The following is a 20,390-nucleotide window of genomic DNA, read 5'->3' on the forward strand; positions in this document are numbered from 1 at the left end:
CTCTTATTCTTGAAAATCTCAAATTCTGAAATTCATATTAGTAAAAATTTGTCATCGAACATCTCTTACTTTCCTATTTTTATTTCTCTTCGAAACTTCAGAATTAAGCAAACTCCCGAAATCTGAAATTAACATTAATGAGAATTTTTTATTTTTCCGTATTATTCATATTATCCTAAATTTTCCACTGATATTCCCTTCTCCGAGCTTCTGTCCCGCATCTCGAATCAGAGAAGCTGCACAATACGGCCATAAATCACAGTCCTCGCACCCGGAGTCCATCTCACGACAAATTTCACCGTTGCAATGCCCAACGCGTTTCACAAATGGCACCTACGTGTCAAAAGAAATTCCCGTGATAAAAATCCATCGAATCCCTCGTCCTTCGAGGTTGCCTATACGTCACTGCTGAAGGTCGAGAGCGAAAAAACCGACGGTATGACAAACAGCTTGACAACGGTATTTGTACCTCAAATATTTTCTTAGCGCCGTAAAGTGTACCGGGCTGGGCGGCCATTTCGTCCTCTCGATCTGTGTCAGTCGGCAAAAATCAGGTCCACGAATTGGGCAATCCACTACCCCGTGAACCTTGATAAATTTCTATTAACAGGAACACGTGAAGAATAGCGTTCCCTGGTTTTTCATAGAAAATTAGCATGTAGCTTAATATTCCCTCGTTTTTACCCGATGTTGGATCGATTCTTGGCCATTGTGTTAATTCGTTCAACGTTGAAATACAGCTTGTAACAAAAGTTCTCAAAAATTTGAATATATTCCTTTTTAATTTTGAAGGTTTTGGATATTTCAGGTCACTTAGTAGGTTTGATAAGACACGAAGGTATCCTGCTTTCCCTTTCATTTCCTTCTGTTTCACTGTAGTTAATTACTGGACTCAGAGGGTTGGGGACTTTTGTTCCAGACTGTACGTTAAACTTAACGACTCTACAATTTGTTAATTACAGCGGCGAAGATTGCAGAATTTTTTTATCGACAATTTTAGCGAATTTACGTAAAATTGTTCTTAAAATATCATCGAAGGAGGTTCAGATACTTCGAAGTTCGAGCGTAGAAATGGTCTCATGACTACAAATCGTTGGTAACCTAGCAGGCTCTCGTGGACAAAATTCTTCTGAACGCGTTCAGAAACGAGGGAAAAGGTTCGGAAGATAACGAGACACCGGGAGAGTTTCTTGGTCGTCGATTTTCGAAACGTCGCGGCGAAGAATGTGCGATTCGAAGCTGATATTGCAGTTTAAATATTGCAGTTGTAACTTTTCAACCAGTCACTGGAGCACTGTTCGCCTGGAACACGTGAAAGAAACATTTTTACGCATTCGACGACGCTTAATGGAAGCCTTTTTTCGCAATAGTAAAAAATTGTTCGAGTCAACATCGTGAATTCCCGTTCGCCTACAGTTATCTCCTCGAGTTGTATACAGCACGAGGGAGTTCGTGTCCAAATTTCATCGTAGAAATTTTATAAATTCAACTTTTGCCAAGTGTTCGGTAAGATGAGATTTGTAGTGGTACAGCGTGAACAAAGAAAATTGATCGAAGGGAGTAGATAGCGATGGCGGAGGATAGATTAGAGGAATTGTACGACGTTTTCGCAAGGACAAATACCGAATAAACCGTTGTAATTATTTTCTACGAATGTCGAATTGCCGGCGTAATCGCCTTCGAGGAATCACCGCGGGAAAGCTAATTTTCTGAAGTTAGTGGACAGTAATTACTCATCGGAAGGAAAACGGTAGTGTGCATTCCGGCCTGGAGAACATCAAGGTTCTTTCTCGATCGACCGATTACGAGAAACGTGCCTGAAGGTTCGACTCTTTTCTAAGTGCTGTAGTGGCATCGTCGAAATTCAATGTGCTGTTAGAAAAATTAATTTACTATTGTAATACGCTATTGTGGTCCCTGGAATCGTGGAAGAATCATTGCTGATTTAGAGTTCCTTCGTGAAATAGTAAAAAGATCATATTTACAGCTTTGAAGTTCTAAAGAATATTAATACCTAATTACAGAGTTGATGTATGTGCTCCACGCTGCAAAAGCGGTGACTTTAAAGGCTCAATAATACTTTCGATAGAATTCTACTTGAAGCAGATGTCGCTCGATTAATTTTTTTGAAAATCACTAATAATTGAAAAATCACCACTGCCATTTCTGAGGATTGTTAGTATCCTAATTGAACACCTTAGACCCCAAGATTCATGCGCATATTGTAATTTACATAGGAATCATAAGTATTCTAAGCAGTCGATACATATCTCCTTCATTTCCATAATTCTTCCGACTGGCCCTCGCTTCTGTCGTGTCATCTTCCCTTAACCCTCTCCTAGTACAATTTCCTCCAGCAGCGAATTAGAATAACAAATGATCCTCTCATCTATAATTCGAACACGAACGATACACGTTCCCGAGCTTAAAATACAAATCATCTTTTTATACCTACCATTAAATAATTGTATTTCTCGAGGACAAAGAGAAGAGATTCACCTGCGTGAATCCTTTCGTAAACAACACAGGGCCGCTGTTCCTTCCTTTTCTTTTTCTTTTATTGAATATCGATGACGGCACGGTAGCCGAGGTACGGTCAATTAGATCGGAGGTGAAAAATGGAAAATAGTTAAATATCATCGTCGACCGGTTATGATTCGCGAGGCGAGATACACCGGCGCGCGCGGTCGGGACGCTCGAGGCATCGAACAGCGGGAACGAAGCCTCGATTGGAATCAGTATCCTGCGCGCCTGGTCGCTGGAAGGACGACTTAAGAGCAACCAAACAGTCAGGATGTCGATTTCAATCAAAGATTATATACGACTTCGTAGAAATTCTTCTCAAGGCCGGCACACATAGCGAGCTTAATTGAAAATCGAGGCGACCGCTGATGCACGAACCAGATGAAAACCGATTTAAAAGCGTCGAAGCAGCGGGGATTATTGGTTTAAATCGTTACGAACACTCTGCACAGTGTTGTTTTACTTGCGAATTAATACCGATGCATTCGATCAATTATTCAACATTATTTCTCCATCGAAACGTTGTACCGTGTAACTATTTACTAATTCAGAGTCGAGTTTACGATACAACGCGTGACATTTTGAAAAACTTCTCCACCGCCGACTCGTCGAAACAAAGGAGGAATCCTTATCGTTGCAGAGGAGATAACAGCAAAAATAAATTTCCTTTTTCTCGGCATAATAAAGATAACAATGCACGAGCAATAAAGCTGTCTGCAACGTTTTCAGTTTATTCGTCAACCCGGCGACGTTGCTTGAAAATATTTGTCGGAGGAAGTCGAGTTAATTCGAACGAAGAACCGTCAACTTCGTTTTTCCTTGCAACACAGACGATTTCACGTCCTTTGTAACGCGGAAATGCATTTTTCATCGGCACCGAAACGTCGTGTTAGCTGGCAAAAACGCGGCCACGTCCGCGGGACAAATGGGGACTCTCGCGTTCGAGTTTTCCGCCGGTGGTCGCTATAAATCTAGAAGATGGAGTCATTAAAGAAACGGCGAGGATGTATGCGTGTACAGCTCGCCTTGACATTGAGCCGCGTAAGTTCATTAGCATCGATGACCGCGGGTCGAACGAGAAACCAGTTGGATTTTCCGACCGGTGAATTCGTATTTTTTCTTTTGCGTCGACAGGCACTCTGTTTACAGTTTGAGAACCGATACCGGGTAGAAAGTGCGATAAATCACTTTCGTTCCGCGCTGAATTTTTAATTAAGACCGGCCAATGAGGAAACAGGATCGCTCTTCAGGGCGAAGGATAGGACGCGTGTTTTTGTCGCGTTTGTTTGGCGAGGAAGTGTTATGACGACGATTTTTTTAGTCTTAAAATTGAGAAGATGACGCAGAAGGAAGAACGTTTTGATTGATGAAATGTGTAGAATATTTGTAATCATTTTTTCAGCGATTCTTAGAATCAGTGATCGGATCAAAGATTCGCGAATCGTTGTTTACCATTTCGCTCTGTTAGTCCTTCGAGGATACACTTTCAGTTTCATTTTACGAAATCTACGATTCACAAGCGTAACACACATTTTCAGTAAATAATTAATGAACAATAACAACGGTAATACAACATATGGTAGGTCCGCTTGTCCTCGAAGGGTTAAATAAAACGCGGTATTTTTTCTTTTTTTGGTACATTAAGTGTAGAAATAAATTCTTTCCGCCTGGATTCGCAAAGCCACCGAGTTTCTATCGCGATGGTGAAACATGGCAAAAGATCGTTAAAAATAATGGAAATTAAATACTTCGATGCTTGATCTGTTTTCATTTGACGTAAAACTAAATTTGAATTAGCCCGCGCTATGAAACGTTCACTCTTAACCCGTCAATTAACGTTCACGCGATTCCCTCTATCCAACCAGACAGACCTCAGTCAACGACCACCTAGCACGGAAGTCCTGTGCACCGTTCGAGTACCGTTCGGTCGTTAATCGAGTGTTGGAAACGTTGCTCAAACATCATCGTTGATTTCGATCGACGCGTCTATGCCGAGCGACAATTAAATTTCACACGTGTTTATCGGTGCGCCGAGCAATTTCCATCGGAGCGTACTCACGTCTGGCGGGAGACTCTCTTTACCACGGGCCACACGCGAACGTAAAATAAATCAAAGGTGAGCTTCCGCGGCGGGTAACAGTACGACGAACCCGGACGATAAATCACGCGTGTAATAAATAATAAGCAATAACCCTTGCCCACCGTGTTACGAAGCCGGGTAACGCGGAATTCGCGCGTCGTTAAATTCGTTCAACAGATTCTGCTCCGTCGTTGACGGGGATCGATAGATCGACGATTTTTCTTCGCGCCTGTCTCACCGGTTCCGAGGATTCGATTTCGTCCTGTCACACGATACTGTGCGGTGATGGTTGCGTAACAGGACGTCCACCTGTGGTCACGTCTTATGGCGAAGCACTGATCGAGACTGTTTGTGTGTGTGTGTTCTGTTCGATTTTGCAGATCATCCACCGCGATCTCGCCGCGAGGAACGTGCTGGTGGACCACAACAAGCTGTGCAAGATCGCCGACTTCGGCATGTCCAGATTCGCGAACGAAGACGGGGAGGTGATCGAGACCAGACACGGGAGAAATGCTCTGCCGATCAGGTGGATGGCGCCTGAGTCGTTGTTGTATTCGCTGTTCACAACAAAGACGGATGTATGGAGCTTTGGGATCTTGATGTGGGAGATCGTCACTCTAGGTAATTAATTCCTCACTGGATAAAATATCCTTTAATCCTTCATTCAAAGAAATTTAGGCACTTTGGAATTCACATTTCAAAAGTTCGAAATTAGTATGTATTCCAGGAAGCATAAGAATTCTCAGAAAAAAAGGAAGTTTGATAATTAGAATATGACGGTAACTTTGCATTGATAGGAGAGTGAGTGAATCTCTGTTTTCCTCGAGGTCATCGAAATTTTTGTAGTTGACAGAAAAGATACGAGTTCAACGACCTGCGACGTAATAACGTCGAAGTGACTTTAACCCTCGGACAATCTTTTTCGTTTTACTAGGCATTATATCGTGTAAAAGAAAAATGTTGATGATATAAGGAGAGGAGAATTTTGGTTGAAACAAGAGACTTCTAAAAGCTGGGTCACGGGTGACCCGGCATCCGCCATCCAAAGGCAAAAAATATCTCCGTTCGGTCATTTCTTCTCACTCTCAATACCAGTGAAAATAACGCATATATTCCTTACAAACGAGACACCCTCTACAGAGGAAATGCTTCTCGCCATCCCGTCGTCTTGAACTCCATCGACTGACACGTGGACAAATTTTCTTGCGAACAGGTTCGACACCGTACCCGGACATGACGGCACGGGAAGTGATGCGTAACGTGCAGAACGGTTATCGACTGGAGAGGCCTTCGCACTGTCGAAGCGAGCTGTTCAGGGTGATATCCCGATGTTGGCACGCCGATCCAGACCGCAGGCCGGAATTTCAGACGCTCAGGAGGGATCTTGCTCAGCTGCTCGAGGACAACATGAACGGGCATTACGTCGATCTCGAGAGTTTCGCCTCCGAGTGCACCGATTGAACGCCGATCAAAGGAGATCCATTTTTGGGAATCGTTTCTCTGAATCGTTTACGAGCTCCTCCCTCCCATCTTCGACCTAACGAGCACGATCGAACGTACCGAGACGGATGATGATTTATAATTTCAACGAGATCGCTCTTCGGTGTCCAGCGAGAGGAACGATCGACTGTCCAACGAGACAAACTTTTCTTTTCTTTTCTTTTCTTCGCCGACTGTGTGAAACGAAGTTAACACGGAGAATGCGGTGGTTGATTGCGAATCGTCCGACGAGACCTGGCCTGGCTCCTCCGACCGATTCACTCATGGGAGCTGATCGATGATCGGTGGAACGCGCGAGTGTGAGTAGCGTGATGTCTCTCTTTGTACGAAGTAACGCGTGTTGTGTGCGGTTTTGCGGAGAGGATTATGCGAATAGACTGGTTTCTTTCGCTGATTTTTCCTCGGCCGGCGTGGAAATGGATACGCGCGAGGAACGCTCGAGCAGTTCCTCGTGTAATTTATAGATCGGTGGAAAGCTCCGAGAGCTGCCGGGGTGAATTGTACGTTTGAAAGCTTTGGCAATCGTAATCCGTTCATATTGTATCGTTGCAAAGGTTTCAAGATTAATTCTGTGTAGGTAAAATGTACAAATTTGTTGTTTTTTTTTTTTTGGTAAGAGATAATCATTTCTCGAACGTATACAGAATCTAGAAGCTGGTTTTTTGTTTTCGACACTGCGAGTTTGGTTCTGTCACGGTCTTGTTTTTCGGATGAATTTTGCTCGAGTAGGTGCTTACAGGATTCGCAAAAAAGTGCTAATATTTAATCAGCCGAGTATGAGACTCGCGAAAGGTTGAAGAATACAGTGGAAGAAAAGGGTGGAAGAACGAGACGCGTGATGAATGGTATACGTGATTAGTTTTGACGTCGAAACGAAGGCGAAATCGCGAAAAGAATGATCTAACAATGCAAATACGAGCGTGATGTATCGTGCAGTTTGTACAGTTTAAGGATAACAGGCGTTCTTTACTGATTCTTCGTGTTTTCGAACGCGGAAGGAACGTCTAAAAATGTCTAAGTATTTCATTTAGTATTATTATGTATCTAGTGTTTCTTTTTTTTTTTTTTTTTTTTTTTCAATTAGTTCGCATCGATCGTCGAAGAAGTTCGTTTCGTATCGGTGTCTTTCAATCGACAGATTCATACGAAAACGTATGTAAATTTCACGTTTGTCACTTCTGACTTCGTTCGTATGTAAAAAAGTTTCACGTCCAAAAAAGTACACACTTGGCACAAAAAAAGACACCGATACGTAAACGATCAATTACGCAATCCATCGCGAGTATCAATCGCGTGACAATGCAAAAAAGATTGCAGATCAGCAGAAAATTGTTTTGTGTTTGTCGCACGTATAGGTGTACACGTAAATATACGACGACGATTTCTCACTTCGAAGCATTGTACATAAAGTCGCATTTACTATGAACACATCGTGTGAATCAAAAGAGAAAAATTTTTAATAAACAAACGCGATTCTTCTTCATCATCTCTCATCGTAACTGTATCGAGAATTCTTATTATAATAATTATTCTATTTGTTATTATCCGTATCATCATTAATGGATCGTTATTAAGCATGTACGTTTATAAGATTTCAATCGTCGATTATAATATTTCTTAATCATTCTAGTCTCTCTCGATGCGTCTGGGGTGGCGATTGGTCCTCTCGATTTAACCACGGAAATCGCGCGTAAATTTTATTTTTCCGGATTGTGATATCTGCGTACATTTTTTTTTCTTTTTTTTATATATACATATATATACATATATATGTGTGTAAATGTATATGTATGTGTCACGATAGCTCCCCTTAAAGAATCGATTAAAGCCCCACCATTGTCGGTTGATTATTTTATTAAGTCTTTTTTTTTTTTTTTTGTATGTAAACCGAACGTCGATTCTCGTCTCTGCGAAGATAACCGACCTCGCTACCGTATTATCGAAAGGAAGCGACGCTGGTCGATGATACTCGACGTTCAACGCGACATTGCTCTGCGTAGTTTTTGCGATTCGAGCGTATATACACACACACACAGACACACATATTTTTCCTATTTTTTTTTCGTCTCCCGCCCCCCTTCTATCCCCCAAAAAAATGCAAGGATTATTGTATGTAAACTCAACTACTGTAAGAAGTTTTTTTTGTCAGTAAACGTTGTCGTAAATATCAGAGGTTTTTTGTTCTTTGTTTTCGTCGGAGTTTCGCAACATTTCGCATCGTGTTTATTTTTAGAAGTAATGTTTCACTTTAAGTTGGGAAATTTTCGCCGATCTTCGTTTATCCTTAAAATCTTCTAATTCACGATTGAAAATATGTTTTTTTCTACTATATTCTTTAAAATGTTGTTTCACAAGTGCACGTTAGCGTATATTAATTAGCTTAACGAGCGAAAGAGCTGTTTTGAAGTTTCGCAAGGGACGTGAGAAATTATTTGCTCGCGATTTTACGTCTTCTTCCTGATTAATCGAATCATGTTCGTGCCAGACAAGCGGATTTATTCGCGAACACGTGAAGAAGCGATAAAGGCAGAGGTTTCGAAGCCTCCGAAACGATACCAGGTCCTCGAAGGTTCAAGAGGATATCACGGAAGACACAGAATTAGTGGAACTATTTAGAAAATGAACGTGAGTACTGCTGCACACCTGGAAGACGCGGACAAATAACGCAATTTACCTGGAATGTCTATTGAAACATTTTTGCACTCACACGTTTACCAAGATAACGCTTCAATTAATTTTTTCCATCTTTACTTTACGATTCAAATAATTCCCTCGATTTAAACGTACCTTTAATTAAACAATAAAACCATTTTCAAATTAACAGAAACGATACGAGGAACGTCGGAGAAAATTATTTAATTAGCGGTGATAGTAAAATTTAATTGAACGTCGCACGATTCCAAAGTAGAATTCTATCGTTCGACAAATTTATCCGTGCCTTTATCCACGGAGATAAATAGTCGAAAGTGTCTCGATAAAACGTTCCCAGTTTCCACGCGAGGAATGCGCGAATAATTGGCGCGGGTCTCAATTAAACTCCTGCCCTCGCGTCCTTTTAATTGCGAAAACGTACGAACCAATTGTCCTCGCGATATCGTTCACGTGTTCTCTTGTTCCTCGCTTAATTAGCCTGCTTTCAATACTTTTGCCAAAGCAGCCGCAGTCCTAAGAAACTGCACGCGACATCTTGATCCTCGAGTTTCATCGAAAACACTTAAGAATTAAAAGAAGAATTGGCTGATAACGAAGTGACGGATAAGATTGGTATTTCGAGTGGCGTATAATGTGATCCAGCTTGAAAAATCTTCATGTTTACCGTTGACATAAGTGAAACACGTAAGTGGATACTTTACGTGAAAATTTGAAGTGGAAATGGGGAATCATCGAAGATTAAATTACATTTATAGGAAGATACATTAACGCACTTGCAATTTGCGGTTCGAGATTTCCTACTCGGATAAACACACTTTCTGATCCTTCGTTTCTTTAGAAGGAGAGATTTGCGTCTATTATAATGTGATCTTCGTGGACATCGAGTACCCTCCATGTTTGTGATCATGAAACTTTCACTCGGCTCTTTTTTTTTTAAGCTAGTATCTCTATTATTCAGCTACTTTAAATTGTAATTGCACTCGCCTGCGGTGTCCGACTTTCTACAACGCGATGCCAAAACTTTTCTTCTCCGTCCTTCGAGGAAGACTTCTTTTTTTTTTATAAGTAAAGTAACGCTTCTTATTACTGAAAGTTGAATGAAACATGTCGATACCTGAAACGTGAAGCCTGTAATAATTACAGAAGTCGTGTGTTATTTGCAATTAAACTGGCGTTTCCCTCCAGCCGGTGCAAATTCTCATCGAAACAGGAACCACGCCGGTCGAATCGGTAAAATTCGATTCCGTTACGAGATCCCCTCGTAAAAGGTGGCTCGACGTTCGACTGGTTTGCATAATTTTAGGCGTAATCACGCGAGCCCGCTAACGGTATTGTCCTTTCACTGCAAAAGGACCGAAACGATCGCGACACATTCGTGCATTAATTGAATCCGCTTACCTCGCGATCTTTTACAAACGGAACGTATCGATCCTTCGGACGGACCAATGTAACTACAAATTTCGTAATTTATCACGAGGAAAGGGCAGTCGTTCGTTTAAGTTTTTGCCCAGCGTGAAATTGAACTGGTACTTCTTTAAATAACTCTGGTCCTTTTGAATCGAGGCGGCTTCGTAATACCCTTGTGGTTTTCGAATTATCGTCGTTAACTGTTAGGTGTGTTGCACGCGGTAAATCAAGAGAAAAAGAGCGCAGAAGTTCACTGTTATCTCGTTTCTTCTGTGTGTTATTTTCGAAAATAACAAATCGAGAACGGTGGAAACTGTTCGTTGATCCGAGATCGTATCATTTTTATTGATTTACGAGTTGAAATGGTACAGGACACAGGGGAGCTTGGAAATGTGGTTTCCTTATCTGGTCATGGGAACGCTTAAGGGTCATTTCGTTCGATTAATTTCATCGGTTTTAGCGGGAACGGATCGAACGAATATATTGGAGCGGAGCTGAAGGCGAACACAGAAGTCATTGGAAGCGGAATGATCGTAAAGGAGGCATGTAAACCGCACGGTGAATCGTCGAGCATCTCCAATCATCCCCGAGAGCTGTCAGTCTCGGGATCTCGTGGATGGCATATGAACGTTCTCTGCAGTTGTCTTCACTCTTCAGGGGCCTTGGTGCGTTGGAACGTGTACCGGGGTAAGGATCGTTATCGTAAATTGGATCGCATTCCAGAAATCTTGAAACAGCCGTAAAACGTCCAGACTCGTTTATGGCGATCGCCGGTTCGATGGTCGGAAGAGAAAGAGATCTAACGTTGAGGGAAAAATGTATGTGTTATTTTCGTCTCGAAATGTCGCGATGTATGAGAAATTATGTAAAATGGAATCGTAACGGTGATAGACATTAACGTTCTTGTGTAGTGTTTGCATAGTTACTCTTTTGTCCCTTTATTGAAAAATACGATAAATTTTTTCGACCAAGTTGGGTATTGGAGCGAAGAACTTTTTGAGAAAATAGGCGGGAAAATACTTGCGAGTGATAATGTATTACGTTGAAGACAGTATTTTAGTTTCTTCTAATTTTTGTAAATCTTGACTTAAGTGTATTTCAATTTTTGTGGACCAAGTGTATTTCCATTTCTGTAGATCTCAAATTAAACGTAAATTTCCATTTCTGTAGACCTGAAATTAAATATAATTTCATTTCTGTAGACCTCGAATTAAATGTATCTCAACTTCTGCAGACCTCGTATTAAGTGTATTTCAAATTAAATTTTTTTCGTTAATTTATGATTTTCAACGACTTTCAAAGATCTTTACGCAATTTTTTCGTGTCCTCGAATGGCCTAAAAATGACCTTAACTTTCATACTTCTTTTTCTTCGTTTTTAATTTCGGTAGAATCACGCTCTTTCACGGAGAATTATTTCAAATTGAAAACTCTCTAAAGTGTTGGATATATCGAGTACCGAGGAATTACGAGTCATTTTCAATTAACGTATCGCAGATAGGTATTAAGAACCTCGTTCGATAGCGGTAATTAGGGGGATGGCAATTTGCGTTCACGTGAAGCATCGGTAAAAAGCCGACAATGACTTTAACGAGCTAATTACGATGCCTGGCAATTTTCGCTAAGGTCACTAAGCCAGAGCTGCCAGCGGGGAATCGTATCCTTCGTGAACGCGAGTGTCTAGGTCGCGGATGCTATCTATAGAAAGACTTTCCCCTAGAAATCCAGCAACGGTGTCGAGGTGTAACAACGTGAGAGTAAAATGGAAATGGAAAACGGCGGAGAGGTGTCAGGGACACTTCAAATTAACGCGATTAAGCTCGAGATATAAAGTGAAATTCTCATCGAGTGAAAATATGCGTTGCTCTGCTCAGTCAAGTGATAACTCATTTCTTCTCTCTGAAATATTGCGCTGTTTAGAAACAAAATTGACTTTTCAACCGTTTCAACGTTATCCAAATTAATAAATTCTTTCACGAAGTATTCTCTAATCAAGGATCGTTGTAGATCATTATAGATCAGCTGTTTTCACATTGTGTTAAGGCGTATCCTGTAGCCGGATTTATGGCAGCGAGTCAAGTGGTCGCAGTCGCAGGCAAATATCGCTTTTTCAAAACACCACAAGTGTTTATTGCGTTGCCTGCGACACTTAGTCCCTAGGACCAGACCCTGCCATAAATCCTGGAGTCTCCGAACGGAAAATAGAAAAGTGGCCCACTTGACTTTAACAAAGCCTAGAAAAGCGGAGATTCCACAGGATTCCCACCCATCCGTCCACCGAACATTTTCTCCGGTCGTTGTTTACCCCACCCTAAGATAACGCGCTAAGGGCGAAATGGAGGGAGGATGCGATGCACCGGAGTAAACTGATTGGTGATCTAGAAAAGGAAAAATCAGCAATCAGGGTGTTTTTAGGAAAATAGGAGTCTTCGTCGAGGGAAACCGCAGAGACTCCAGGAGAAACACTTGGCCACTCGCAAGAGAAGCACCTCTCACTTCGCAGTAGAGTTTATACCTTGAATTAGTTGTAGAAAATAGAACATAAAATAAAAACTTAGTGTTTCAATCAAGAAACTGGTCCTTCGAAGCCTTAGAACATTAGTCGGCACACACGTGCAAAAACCGGCAAAGCTTGAACGATCGAAAGATCAACCGCAAGCTCCTAACACATTGCAACATCGTGTATCGAGATTTCCATCGGCAAACTCTCATCGAACACTTCGTCGAGGTTCTTTTAACTTCGTCGTACCGATTTACAATCAACGAATCGGTGCTACGAAGATAAACATCGAAGCTAGATCCTTTCCATTCCGTGGAATCGTCACGCGATTAAAAGTAAGAACGCAGCGACACGTTCCACTTTCATTGGTAACCGGCTGAAAATTCTACCTCTCGTTGATCAGCGCGATTTTTTTCTTCTTTTCTGATAGTAACGTTAACGAGCCGCTGACCTAAATATTCCTCGAAACGAGCGCGTTTCACTTTACTGGAACGCACCGAAATAACGCCTGGAAGGTGTGTGTCGAATCGTGAATACTTTCCTCCTCGTCTGTATAATAACCACGGAATAGTTCTCTCTCGAACGTCTCCCGATACGTTTCCGACGAAACGGTTTTTACCGGCGTCGTTCTTCACGTGGAAACGAACAGCCAGTGACGAATCGAAGATGAAACGAGCCACGTAAGTAACAAAAGGCACCGCCACCAGCCTCTTTCAGCCGTTTTCAGACGCGAGAATCGTCGTCGTAAGCTTTTCAAACCGCCGCGGCTCTTCCAATTTCGCGGGTAGAGCCGATTGTATCGTCGCGATCTTTTCAAAAGACCGAGTTTCCTGCGCCTCGAGGTCTTGATTTAGTAACACTTACCTTCGAGGACATTTCACCTTTTCTGTATTTCGATGCGTAGATACTATTGTGATGTTAATTCAAGTACATATTGTTGCTAAAACTTGGCGGATTTCACCGAAAGTCTCGCCTCGCTTAGAAAACAGAAGAAGATGACTTCCGGTTCACGAACATTCTAACAATATTCCTAGCTTCAGTATCCTTCGCAGGAAATGTGGCATAAATTAAAAAATACTTGAAACATTCAGCTGAAAGAATTACTAAAAAAGGCGAAAAGAGCGAGACAGAGTTTAATTCATTCCCACGAAAGAACTGAACGAAGGAAACGAGCAATTTCGTCCAGCGTGCAAATTACATTGCTACGAGGCGCTCAAATAGGTTCCTAACAGCCGGTGGAAGTTTCCCTCCGCTATCTTCGGCGCAAAAACGCACAAATCTAATTACAGACGTTCGGTAATTCACTTGTAGAGGAACTAGTAACACCTCTTCAAACTCACAGATGAACTAAACTCTGTAACACCTGAGGAAACTTTGCAGAGAGAGACTCGAAACTCCAGAAACAGCAAGCAAACCTTGCCAAGCCGTTGTCCACCTAAATCCACTAATCCACCTCTAAACTCTGGCGCACTTGTTGACAAATTTTACGAGGTACACCGCGGTAAGGTCTGCACTCTAAATCTCCTCTCGAACGCGATCGAAAGGCTCGTTAACATCGTCCGGTCGCTTGGTCGCGCGGTTTCAACCGCCACGAATGCGTAAATCAAGAACGAACGGTTACGATGTTCGTTTCCTTTTTCTCTCTCTCTCTCTCTCTCTCTCTCTTCGTCCTCTGGCTTTAGTTCAGACGGTACTTGTTCCACGCAAGTCCTACGCTGAAACGCGAAGCAGAGGCGCGCGTTGGTCCACGCGCGCTGGCAATAACCATTCTCTTTATCGGGTTAAGTGAGCCGCGCATCGTTCCGCGATCGATTCGACCAGTCGTTTATTTCCATTTCTACAGTTTGCTTTAAATATCCCCGCTGTACGACACACACACACAGAGGCACACAGTGTGGTGTCGTTAAAGCAGGGAACACCTCACGGCCGCGTCCCGTTGATCTTTATGCGGGCCGAACCTCGTTGCACGCGCCGTTTCGGAATGCAGATTCGCCGTGGCGGACAATGGAAACGGCGCCCGCAGCATCGCAGAACCGTGACACTTTACGCGTGGCAGTTTCGCCGCGAGAAATTTATCGAGCGAAATTAGAGGCATCGTCAGGGGACTCTTGTGGATTTATCACTCGTTTGAGTTGGCTTTTTGGTGACACTTTTGGGCGGTGCTTTTGAAAAAAGAAAGTTTTGGGGGATTCTGTGGGGAGTTCGTCAGGAAGGGAATATATGGCGTGGTTTTTAGACAGTAACTTTTAATTTATTAATTTGAAAATTGTTTATTTTAGAGTAGAATTTTTTTTCGACATAGACGACAGTGAATACACTTTTTGTCGACAAAAGTCGTGATTCATTTTTGTAGGAGAATGTAAATTGAAAATGATTGGGAGGATTTTGTACAGGGTTTGTTTTTTCTTAGGGAAATTAATAATAATAAAGCAGTAATGGGCAACTTGTTTAGCCAACACTAATTTATGAATTTAAAAATTGTTTGTTCATAGAGCAGAATTTTTTGTTTTCAATCTAGAAATCATGAATACGTCTTTTATTGATAAATTTCACAAATAATTTTTAAAGGAGAACATAAATTAATCGTTCTGCAAGAGCTTAAATATCGAAGGTTAATTATACGAAGCATAGTTTTCGAGGAAATAGAATTTGTTGTACATAGAGTAGTTGAAAAGTAGTTTAAACATCGAAGACTGTCGTTTTAAAGTATCTGAACCACTTTCAGATTCCAGGCCTAATTTACGCAAACTCATCGTTAAAATTACAACCCCGCTCTGCATAACAGAGACACGATAACAGACCCCAAAGAAGTTTCAAAAATACAATTCTATCTTGGCATATAAACAAGACCAACTCACCGTACCTTAACTCTACGACCATAGACACTTGGAGAAGCAGAATTCCAGCTCCAACTTTCCTCAACCGACGGTAGGAGTAGATTTATCTCCCATTTCCTAAATCACACCCCTATCGAACCTCACCACCTACCAATATACCTCGCAATCGAAACGTTACAGCCGCTAAGAAGCCTATAAACAGTGATAAGAGCGTCCAAGAACCTGCGTATCCTCTTTCACTCCTCAATATACCGAAAACCAGTTGCCTCGCCGCGACTTGATCACGCTCTTCTATTCGCAATTCCGTGGCATCGGAACGTCGCGTTAAATGCCCCGACGACTGCTCGTTTCCACGCGAAACGTCACCAATTACCGGCTTCCTACGACGATACCGAACGCCTTTGGAAATTCACCACGAAGAGAGGCTTGCGCCGAGAGTGACAAACGCTGATTGCAGATTGAACTCGAAAAGCCGCGGCAATTCGACGCGGTACAGCTTGCTCGCTTTCACCCTTCGATTCGTCAGGCGCTCCTCGAACGCCATTAGAAACGTGGGCAAAACGAATCTGAAATGAAAGTTTATAGCGTGCGCCTTTTAATCGACGCAATTTACGACATTGTTCGCCTGTTTCGCGTCTACGATTCACAACTTTCCTGCTAATAGCGTCTTCTGGCGTTAACAAGCCTTCCTAAATGATTATTGCTGGTATTGGAAGAGTTCTCCGATCGAGTACACGCGGTTTATGAGCACTGTTACGTGCGATATTAACGAATCTGGGAATTTCATATTTCAACTTGTTCGAGTTTGTTTATTATTGATTCGTGATACTCGAAGGAGAAGATTGTAGAAAATTTGATTAGATGGATAAATTATGGAGTAGAAAGTAGGACTATTTTCAAACTGTCGTCGTTTGTGCGTTATAAATTGAATGTTAAATTATTCACTGTTTATTACGTTAGCGACGTTGATTAAGCTATTACACTTGACTTTCTAGAATAGTGTAACTTTCTCGACGCGACATTCGGCGTTTCGATTTAAGTTTCGTATTAGCGTCATCTTCTGTGTTGGTACTTGGAGATAAAGATGTTATCTCGAGCCCTTTTCATCTAAGATGTTGTCAACGGAATGGTAGAGAAAACGCAGCGTCAAGCATCTGTTCCTCGGATCACAATCTTCCACGATGATCTATCGTTTTAACGAGAACCTCGATTTTTCTTTCCTTATTTTGTAACAAGTTTAGAGGAACGAAGATTTATATTCTTTCGCGTTCAACTAATTTGCCCCGCGGCTTTTACCGTTCGAATTCACGCGGAGAACGAGATAAATCGGAATTGTGGTTGTCATTCGGGGTTTCTGTCGAAAGTATACACGTGCACAGTGACAGCGGCAATCAGGGAGAAAACATCGCGCGTCACTTAGACGTGTAACGCGTCACTTTTCATCGGGAATTTAATCGTGAAAGGTGTTATTAGGGAACGTTCCCAATTCTTTCGTTCAATTTACCACGATCCGAGGATTTTACTGGTTAGAAGAATTAGTGACCGTTTATTTTTCTCGATAGTTTCGTGTATGCTTGTGAAATAGTTGCTCGTAGACGTTTCAATTATACGACATTCCGTTTACGAGAAATAGAATTTTTTTTTTAACATTTCTACATTCTGTGTCGTCTTCGCTCGAACTTTTGCGCTCTCTAATTTTATAGGATTACCGAGCTTTTTATCTAAATTAACTTACTTTGTGAGTAAGAGGCCGAAGAAGCCTTGGAAATTCATGTTCGCATCGCTCGTTTTGTCATGAACTCATTCACCGCTACTTTTTATTTTCAACATCGCTACCATTAGGTGCTAAGGTAAGTATGATTTCGAGGTAATCGGCACTTCACTGCGACGTTCCAATGAATCACTGGATAAGAAAGGAAAGAAGGAAATAAAAAAGGACCATCTTCATCTTCATAAACTATGTAATCACTGTCAACGTTCAAATCGTTGAAAATTGATCATTAGACTGTGGATATTTGTGCAATTATAAGATATCAGAATGTAGAAAACACTATATTCACTATGTGACAATATCAAGCAAAAGAATGAATCCACAGGAAACCGTAGAATCGCTAAGATTTTCACATATCGTACTCTCACTATTTCGCGATTTTCAATTGCACAAAGATCACACCAGCGATTTCCAAGGAACTGGAAATATGCAAAGCAAGCGAAAGAGGAAGGGGTACGAAAAAGCACAAGGAGAAAACGTGACGTGTTGTCGCATTAAGGGTGACGCGATGGACCCACCGCTCGGCCAGATGCTCCCCGCGAGGTAAAGCTGTGTATATACGCGAAGAGGAAGAAGGAGGAGGTCGAGTGGCCGACTTCTTCCTCCTCTCGAATACGACACGCTTATCCGGCCGTCCGGTTTTCTCGGTCACGGCTCGACGAAGGGGGAACACGCAGGACGAAGCACGCTCGTTCCTACATTATCCCCACGTGAGACCCGCCAGGCATCGCGGGCTCGATTCTTCTTCTTCTTCTTCGCCGTCTCCTTCCACCTGATGAAGACGAGGACCGTACGCACTCCGCGCCGTTTCGAACCAGAGGTCGGTGTGCACCTCCACGCGAGCGCTGAATTTTTCGTCTTCGACGACTGAACGCCGAGCATCCAACGTCCAATTGTTCACAGACGCGAACTTAGAGCCGACGAGAACTTCGATCTAGCCATACTCGGGTAACGTTTAATTTCTCATTCGGAGATTGTATCGGAATTCAACAATTTGGGGGATTTGCGGACGTATTTTTCAACCGGAGAATTAAAGGGAATCGAAGATTTTTGGGGATCGACGAGACTTTTATTTTGATGAACAGTGATTCGTTGGAAGCATTAGAGATCGAGGAATTCAACAATTTGGGGGATTTGCGGACGTATTTTTCAACCGGAGAATTAAAGGGAATCGAAGATTTTTAGGGGATCGACGAGACTTTTATTTTGATGAACAGTGATTCGTTGGAAGCATTAGAGATCGAGGAATTTTTAGTCGAGGGTTGGAAGAGTTGATGGTGATAGTGAGTGTGAATTTGTGTATCGAGAGGAAGTAAGAAGATTTTCATGAGAGATCACAAGAGGGAGCAATGATGGCGCGAGGATTATTGCTAGTTACAGCGGTAAGAAACGAGAATTCTCTTTGTGTTCGATGATATTTTTATTGGAAAATGTAGAAATAATGTAGCTTGAATATTTTTGCATTTTTAATTCACGAGGATAAACGAGACGATTCTACTTTCACCAATTTTTCGAGAATCGGCGACAACAACGTGTCCCCTACACTCATAATCACGAGAAACTTTCGTTAAAGCGACATAATTACAGGCATTATACAAATGAGCCAGCAAAGTACTGGTTCTTCTCTTACGTACCCTAGATATTCAAATTTTCATGTAAGTGGTGCTCTCTTCGGAATGGTTAATCATATTTTCACAAGACTACTGTCCTATCAAATTCAACAACAAGCATTCAACCATTTAATTTCAAATTTAATTACTTACGGCAAATTAATTTCTGAACGGCAAATTACATTTCACAAAAACTACTGCGCCATAAAATTGATTAGATAACAAACACTTGTTATCTAATAAATTAAATAGCACAGTAGTTTCTGCGAAAGTTCCATGATTTCTATTAAATAACAAGAAACACTCGATCAATTTAAAAAGTACGATACTTGACAAGGAGTTAAATCACATTTTATCACAAACGTCGTCACACTCGATACTTACATTTCAATGGCATTTCAACGTCACCGTCGTCGACTCGAGTTCACCGAGAGGATCTTTAAAGAGGACTTGGTGTTTTCGTAGAGAAAAAGGTGACTGACTGCTCGGCTGGCCGCCTCTGCCGGCTCTCTTCTCAGATAAAGTGGAACAACCTTTGCGTGGCCTTGATCCGGTAACCTGCCGGAACCAGGAAAAGTAAATAGATTCTCCTTAATTGCTGCGAGTTCCCTCTCACGTGGCAGCCGAGTGAAAGATTTATCGACGATTACAAATACGAGTTTGAACGGTGCAATTACCACCGGCGATTTTTATCAACTCGAGTCAATTGTTCCTCTCTCGTTATCGTATTTCGTCGATCAATTTTGCTCGCACACCTTCTTTTTTTTTTCACCCTTCTCAGGTCCTGAGAATTAGGTTTTTCGATAGACAGATGTGGAATTGTTCCTTCTTGTCAGATTGAGATTGATGAAATCGCTACAATGCGATTTATTATGCTCCTTATCTGATAATCTTTCAGCGATTCTTCGGCGAAGTTGGGTTATTCGAAGAAATACGCGTGGAAAATGTAAGATCTATCGATCCTTGGATCACACCTTTACCAGCTTGATAATAAATCAAACAAAACCTATCGTATCGTTACGTGTATAATTGAGATTTAATGTATTCGAAGGGTTAACAGTAATTTCCTATAATTTATGGAAGATTCTTTAGATTCGAAGATAGAGAAGTCTAGCTTGGATCGAAGGTGTAATCTCGTATCAAGTTTCACTGGAGATTCGACTCGATACGCTGACACAAAATGGTGGGTCCACTGTCGCCTATAATTTACAAGTACTCATCTTCTTGGGTGAAAGTTTTGATAATCTAAGGTCCACGAAACTTTTGTAACAAGTAGATACTAACCACAATCATTTTCTCGACGCTGTCGTTTCAAACCATCCCGTAGAATCAAAAAGATCAGGAAATATCTGTTATAAGCTGTTATAAGCTGTTCGCAAAAGAAGAATTGCAGCATTCGAAAGTTCTCGATTTCCTTGCTAATTGAATCCAAACAGACCTCGCAAACATTCGTCCTCCCTAAGCAACCACTTGTCCAATCGATCAACCTCCGTTTCGAAGATGCTAAATTA

General features: G+C 41.7%; 2 protein-coding genes across 2 annotated transcripts in view; both read left to right on the forward strand.

Moving 5' to 3' along the window:
- LOC108573411 (serine-rich adhesin for platelets-like) overlaps window positions 1-6,261 on the forward strand; it is a 230,192-nt gene extending 223,931 nt beyond the window's left edge. Inside the window, exons 7-8 of the mRNA XM_017935853.1 lie at window positions 4,984-5,224; window positions 5,817-6,261. Coding sequence (XP_017791342.1) covers window positions 4,984-5,224; window positions 5,817-6,064 — 489 coding nt within the window. The 3' untranslated portion in view covers window positions 6,065-6,261. The remainder of the gene's footprint in view (window positions 1-4,983; window positions 5,225-5,816) is intronic.
- A 12,357-nt stretch (window positions 6,262-18,618) lies between these two features.
- The window catches only part of LOC108573473, a 10,928-nt gene continuing 9,156 nt past the window's right edge, over window positions 18,619-20,390 (forward strand). Inside the window, exon 1 of the mRNA XM_017935929.1 lies at window positions 18,619-18,651. Within this exon, the coding sequence (XP_017791418.1) occupies window positions 18,619-18,651 (33 nt within the window). The remainder of the gene's footprint in view (window positions 18,652-20,390) is intronic.

The sequence above is a fragment of the Habropoda laboriosa genome, unplaced genomic scaffold (genome assembly GCF_001263275.1).
Source record: "Habropoda laboriosa isolate 0110345459 unplaced genomic scaffold, ASM126327v1 scaffold92, whole genome shotgun sequence".
Taxonomy (NCBI): domain Eukaryota; kingdom Metazoa; phylum Arthropoda; class Insecta; order Hymenoptera; family Apidae; genus Habropoda; species Habropoda laboriosa.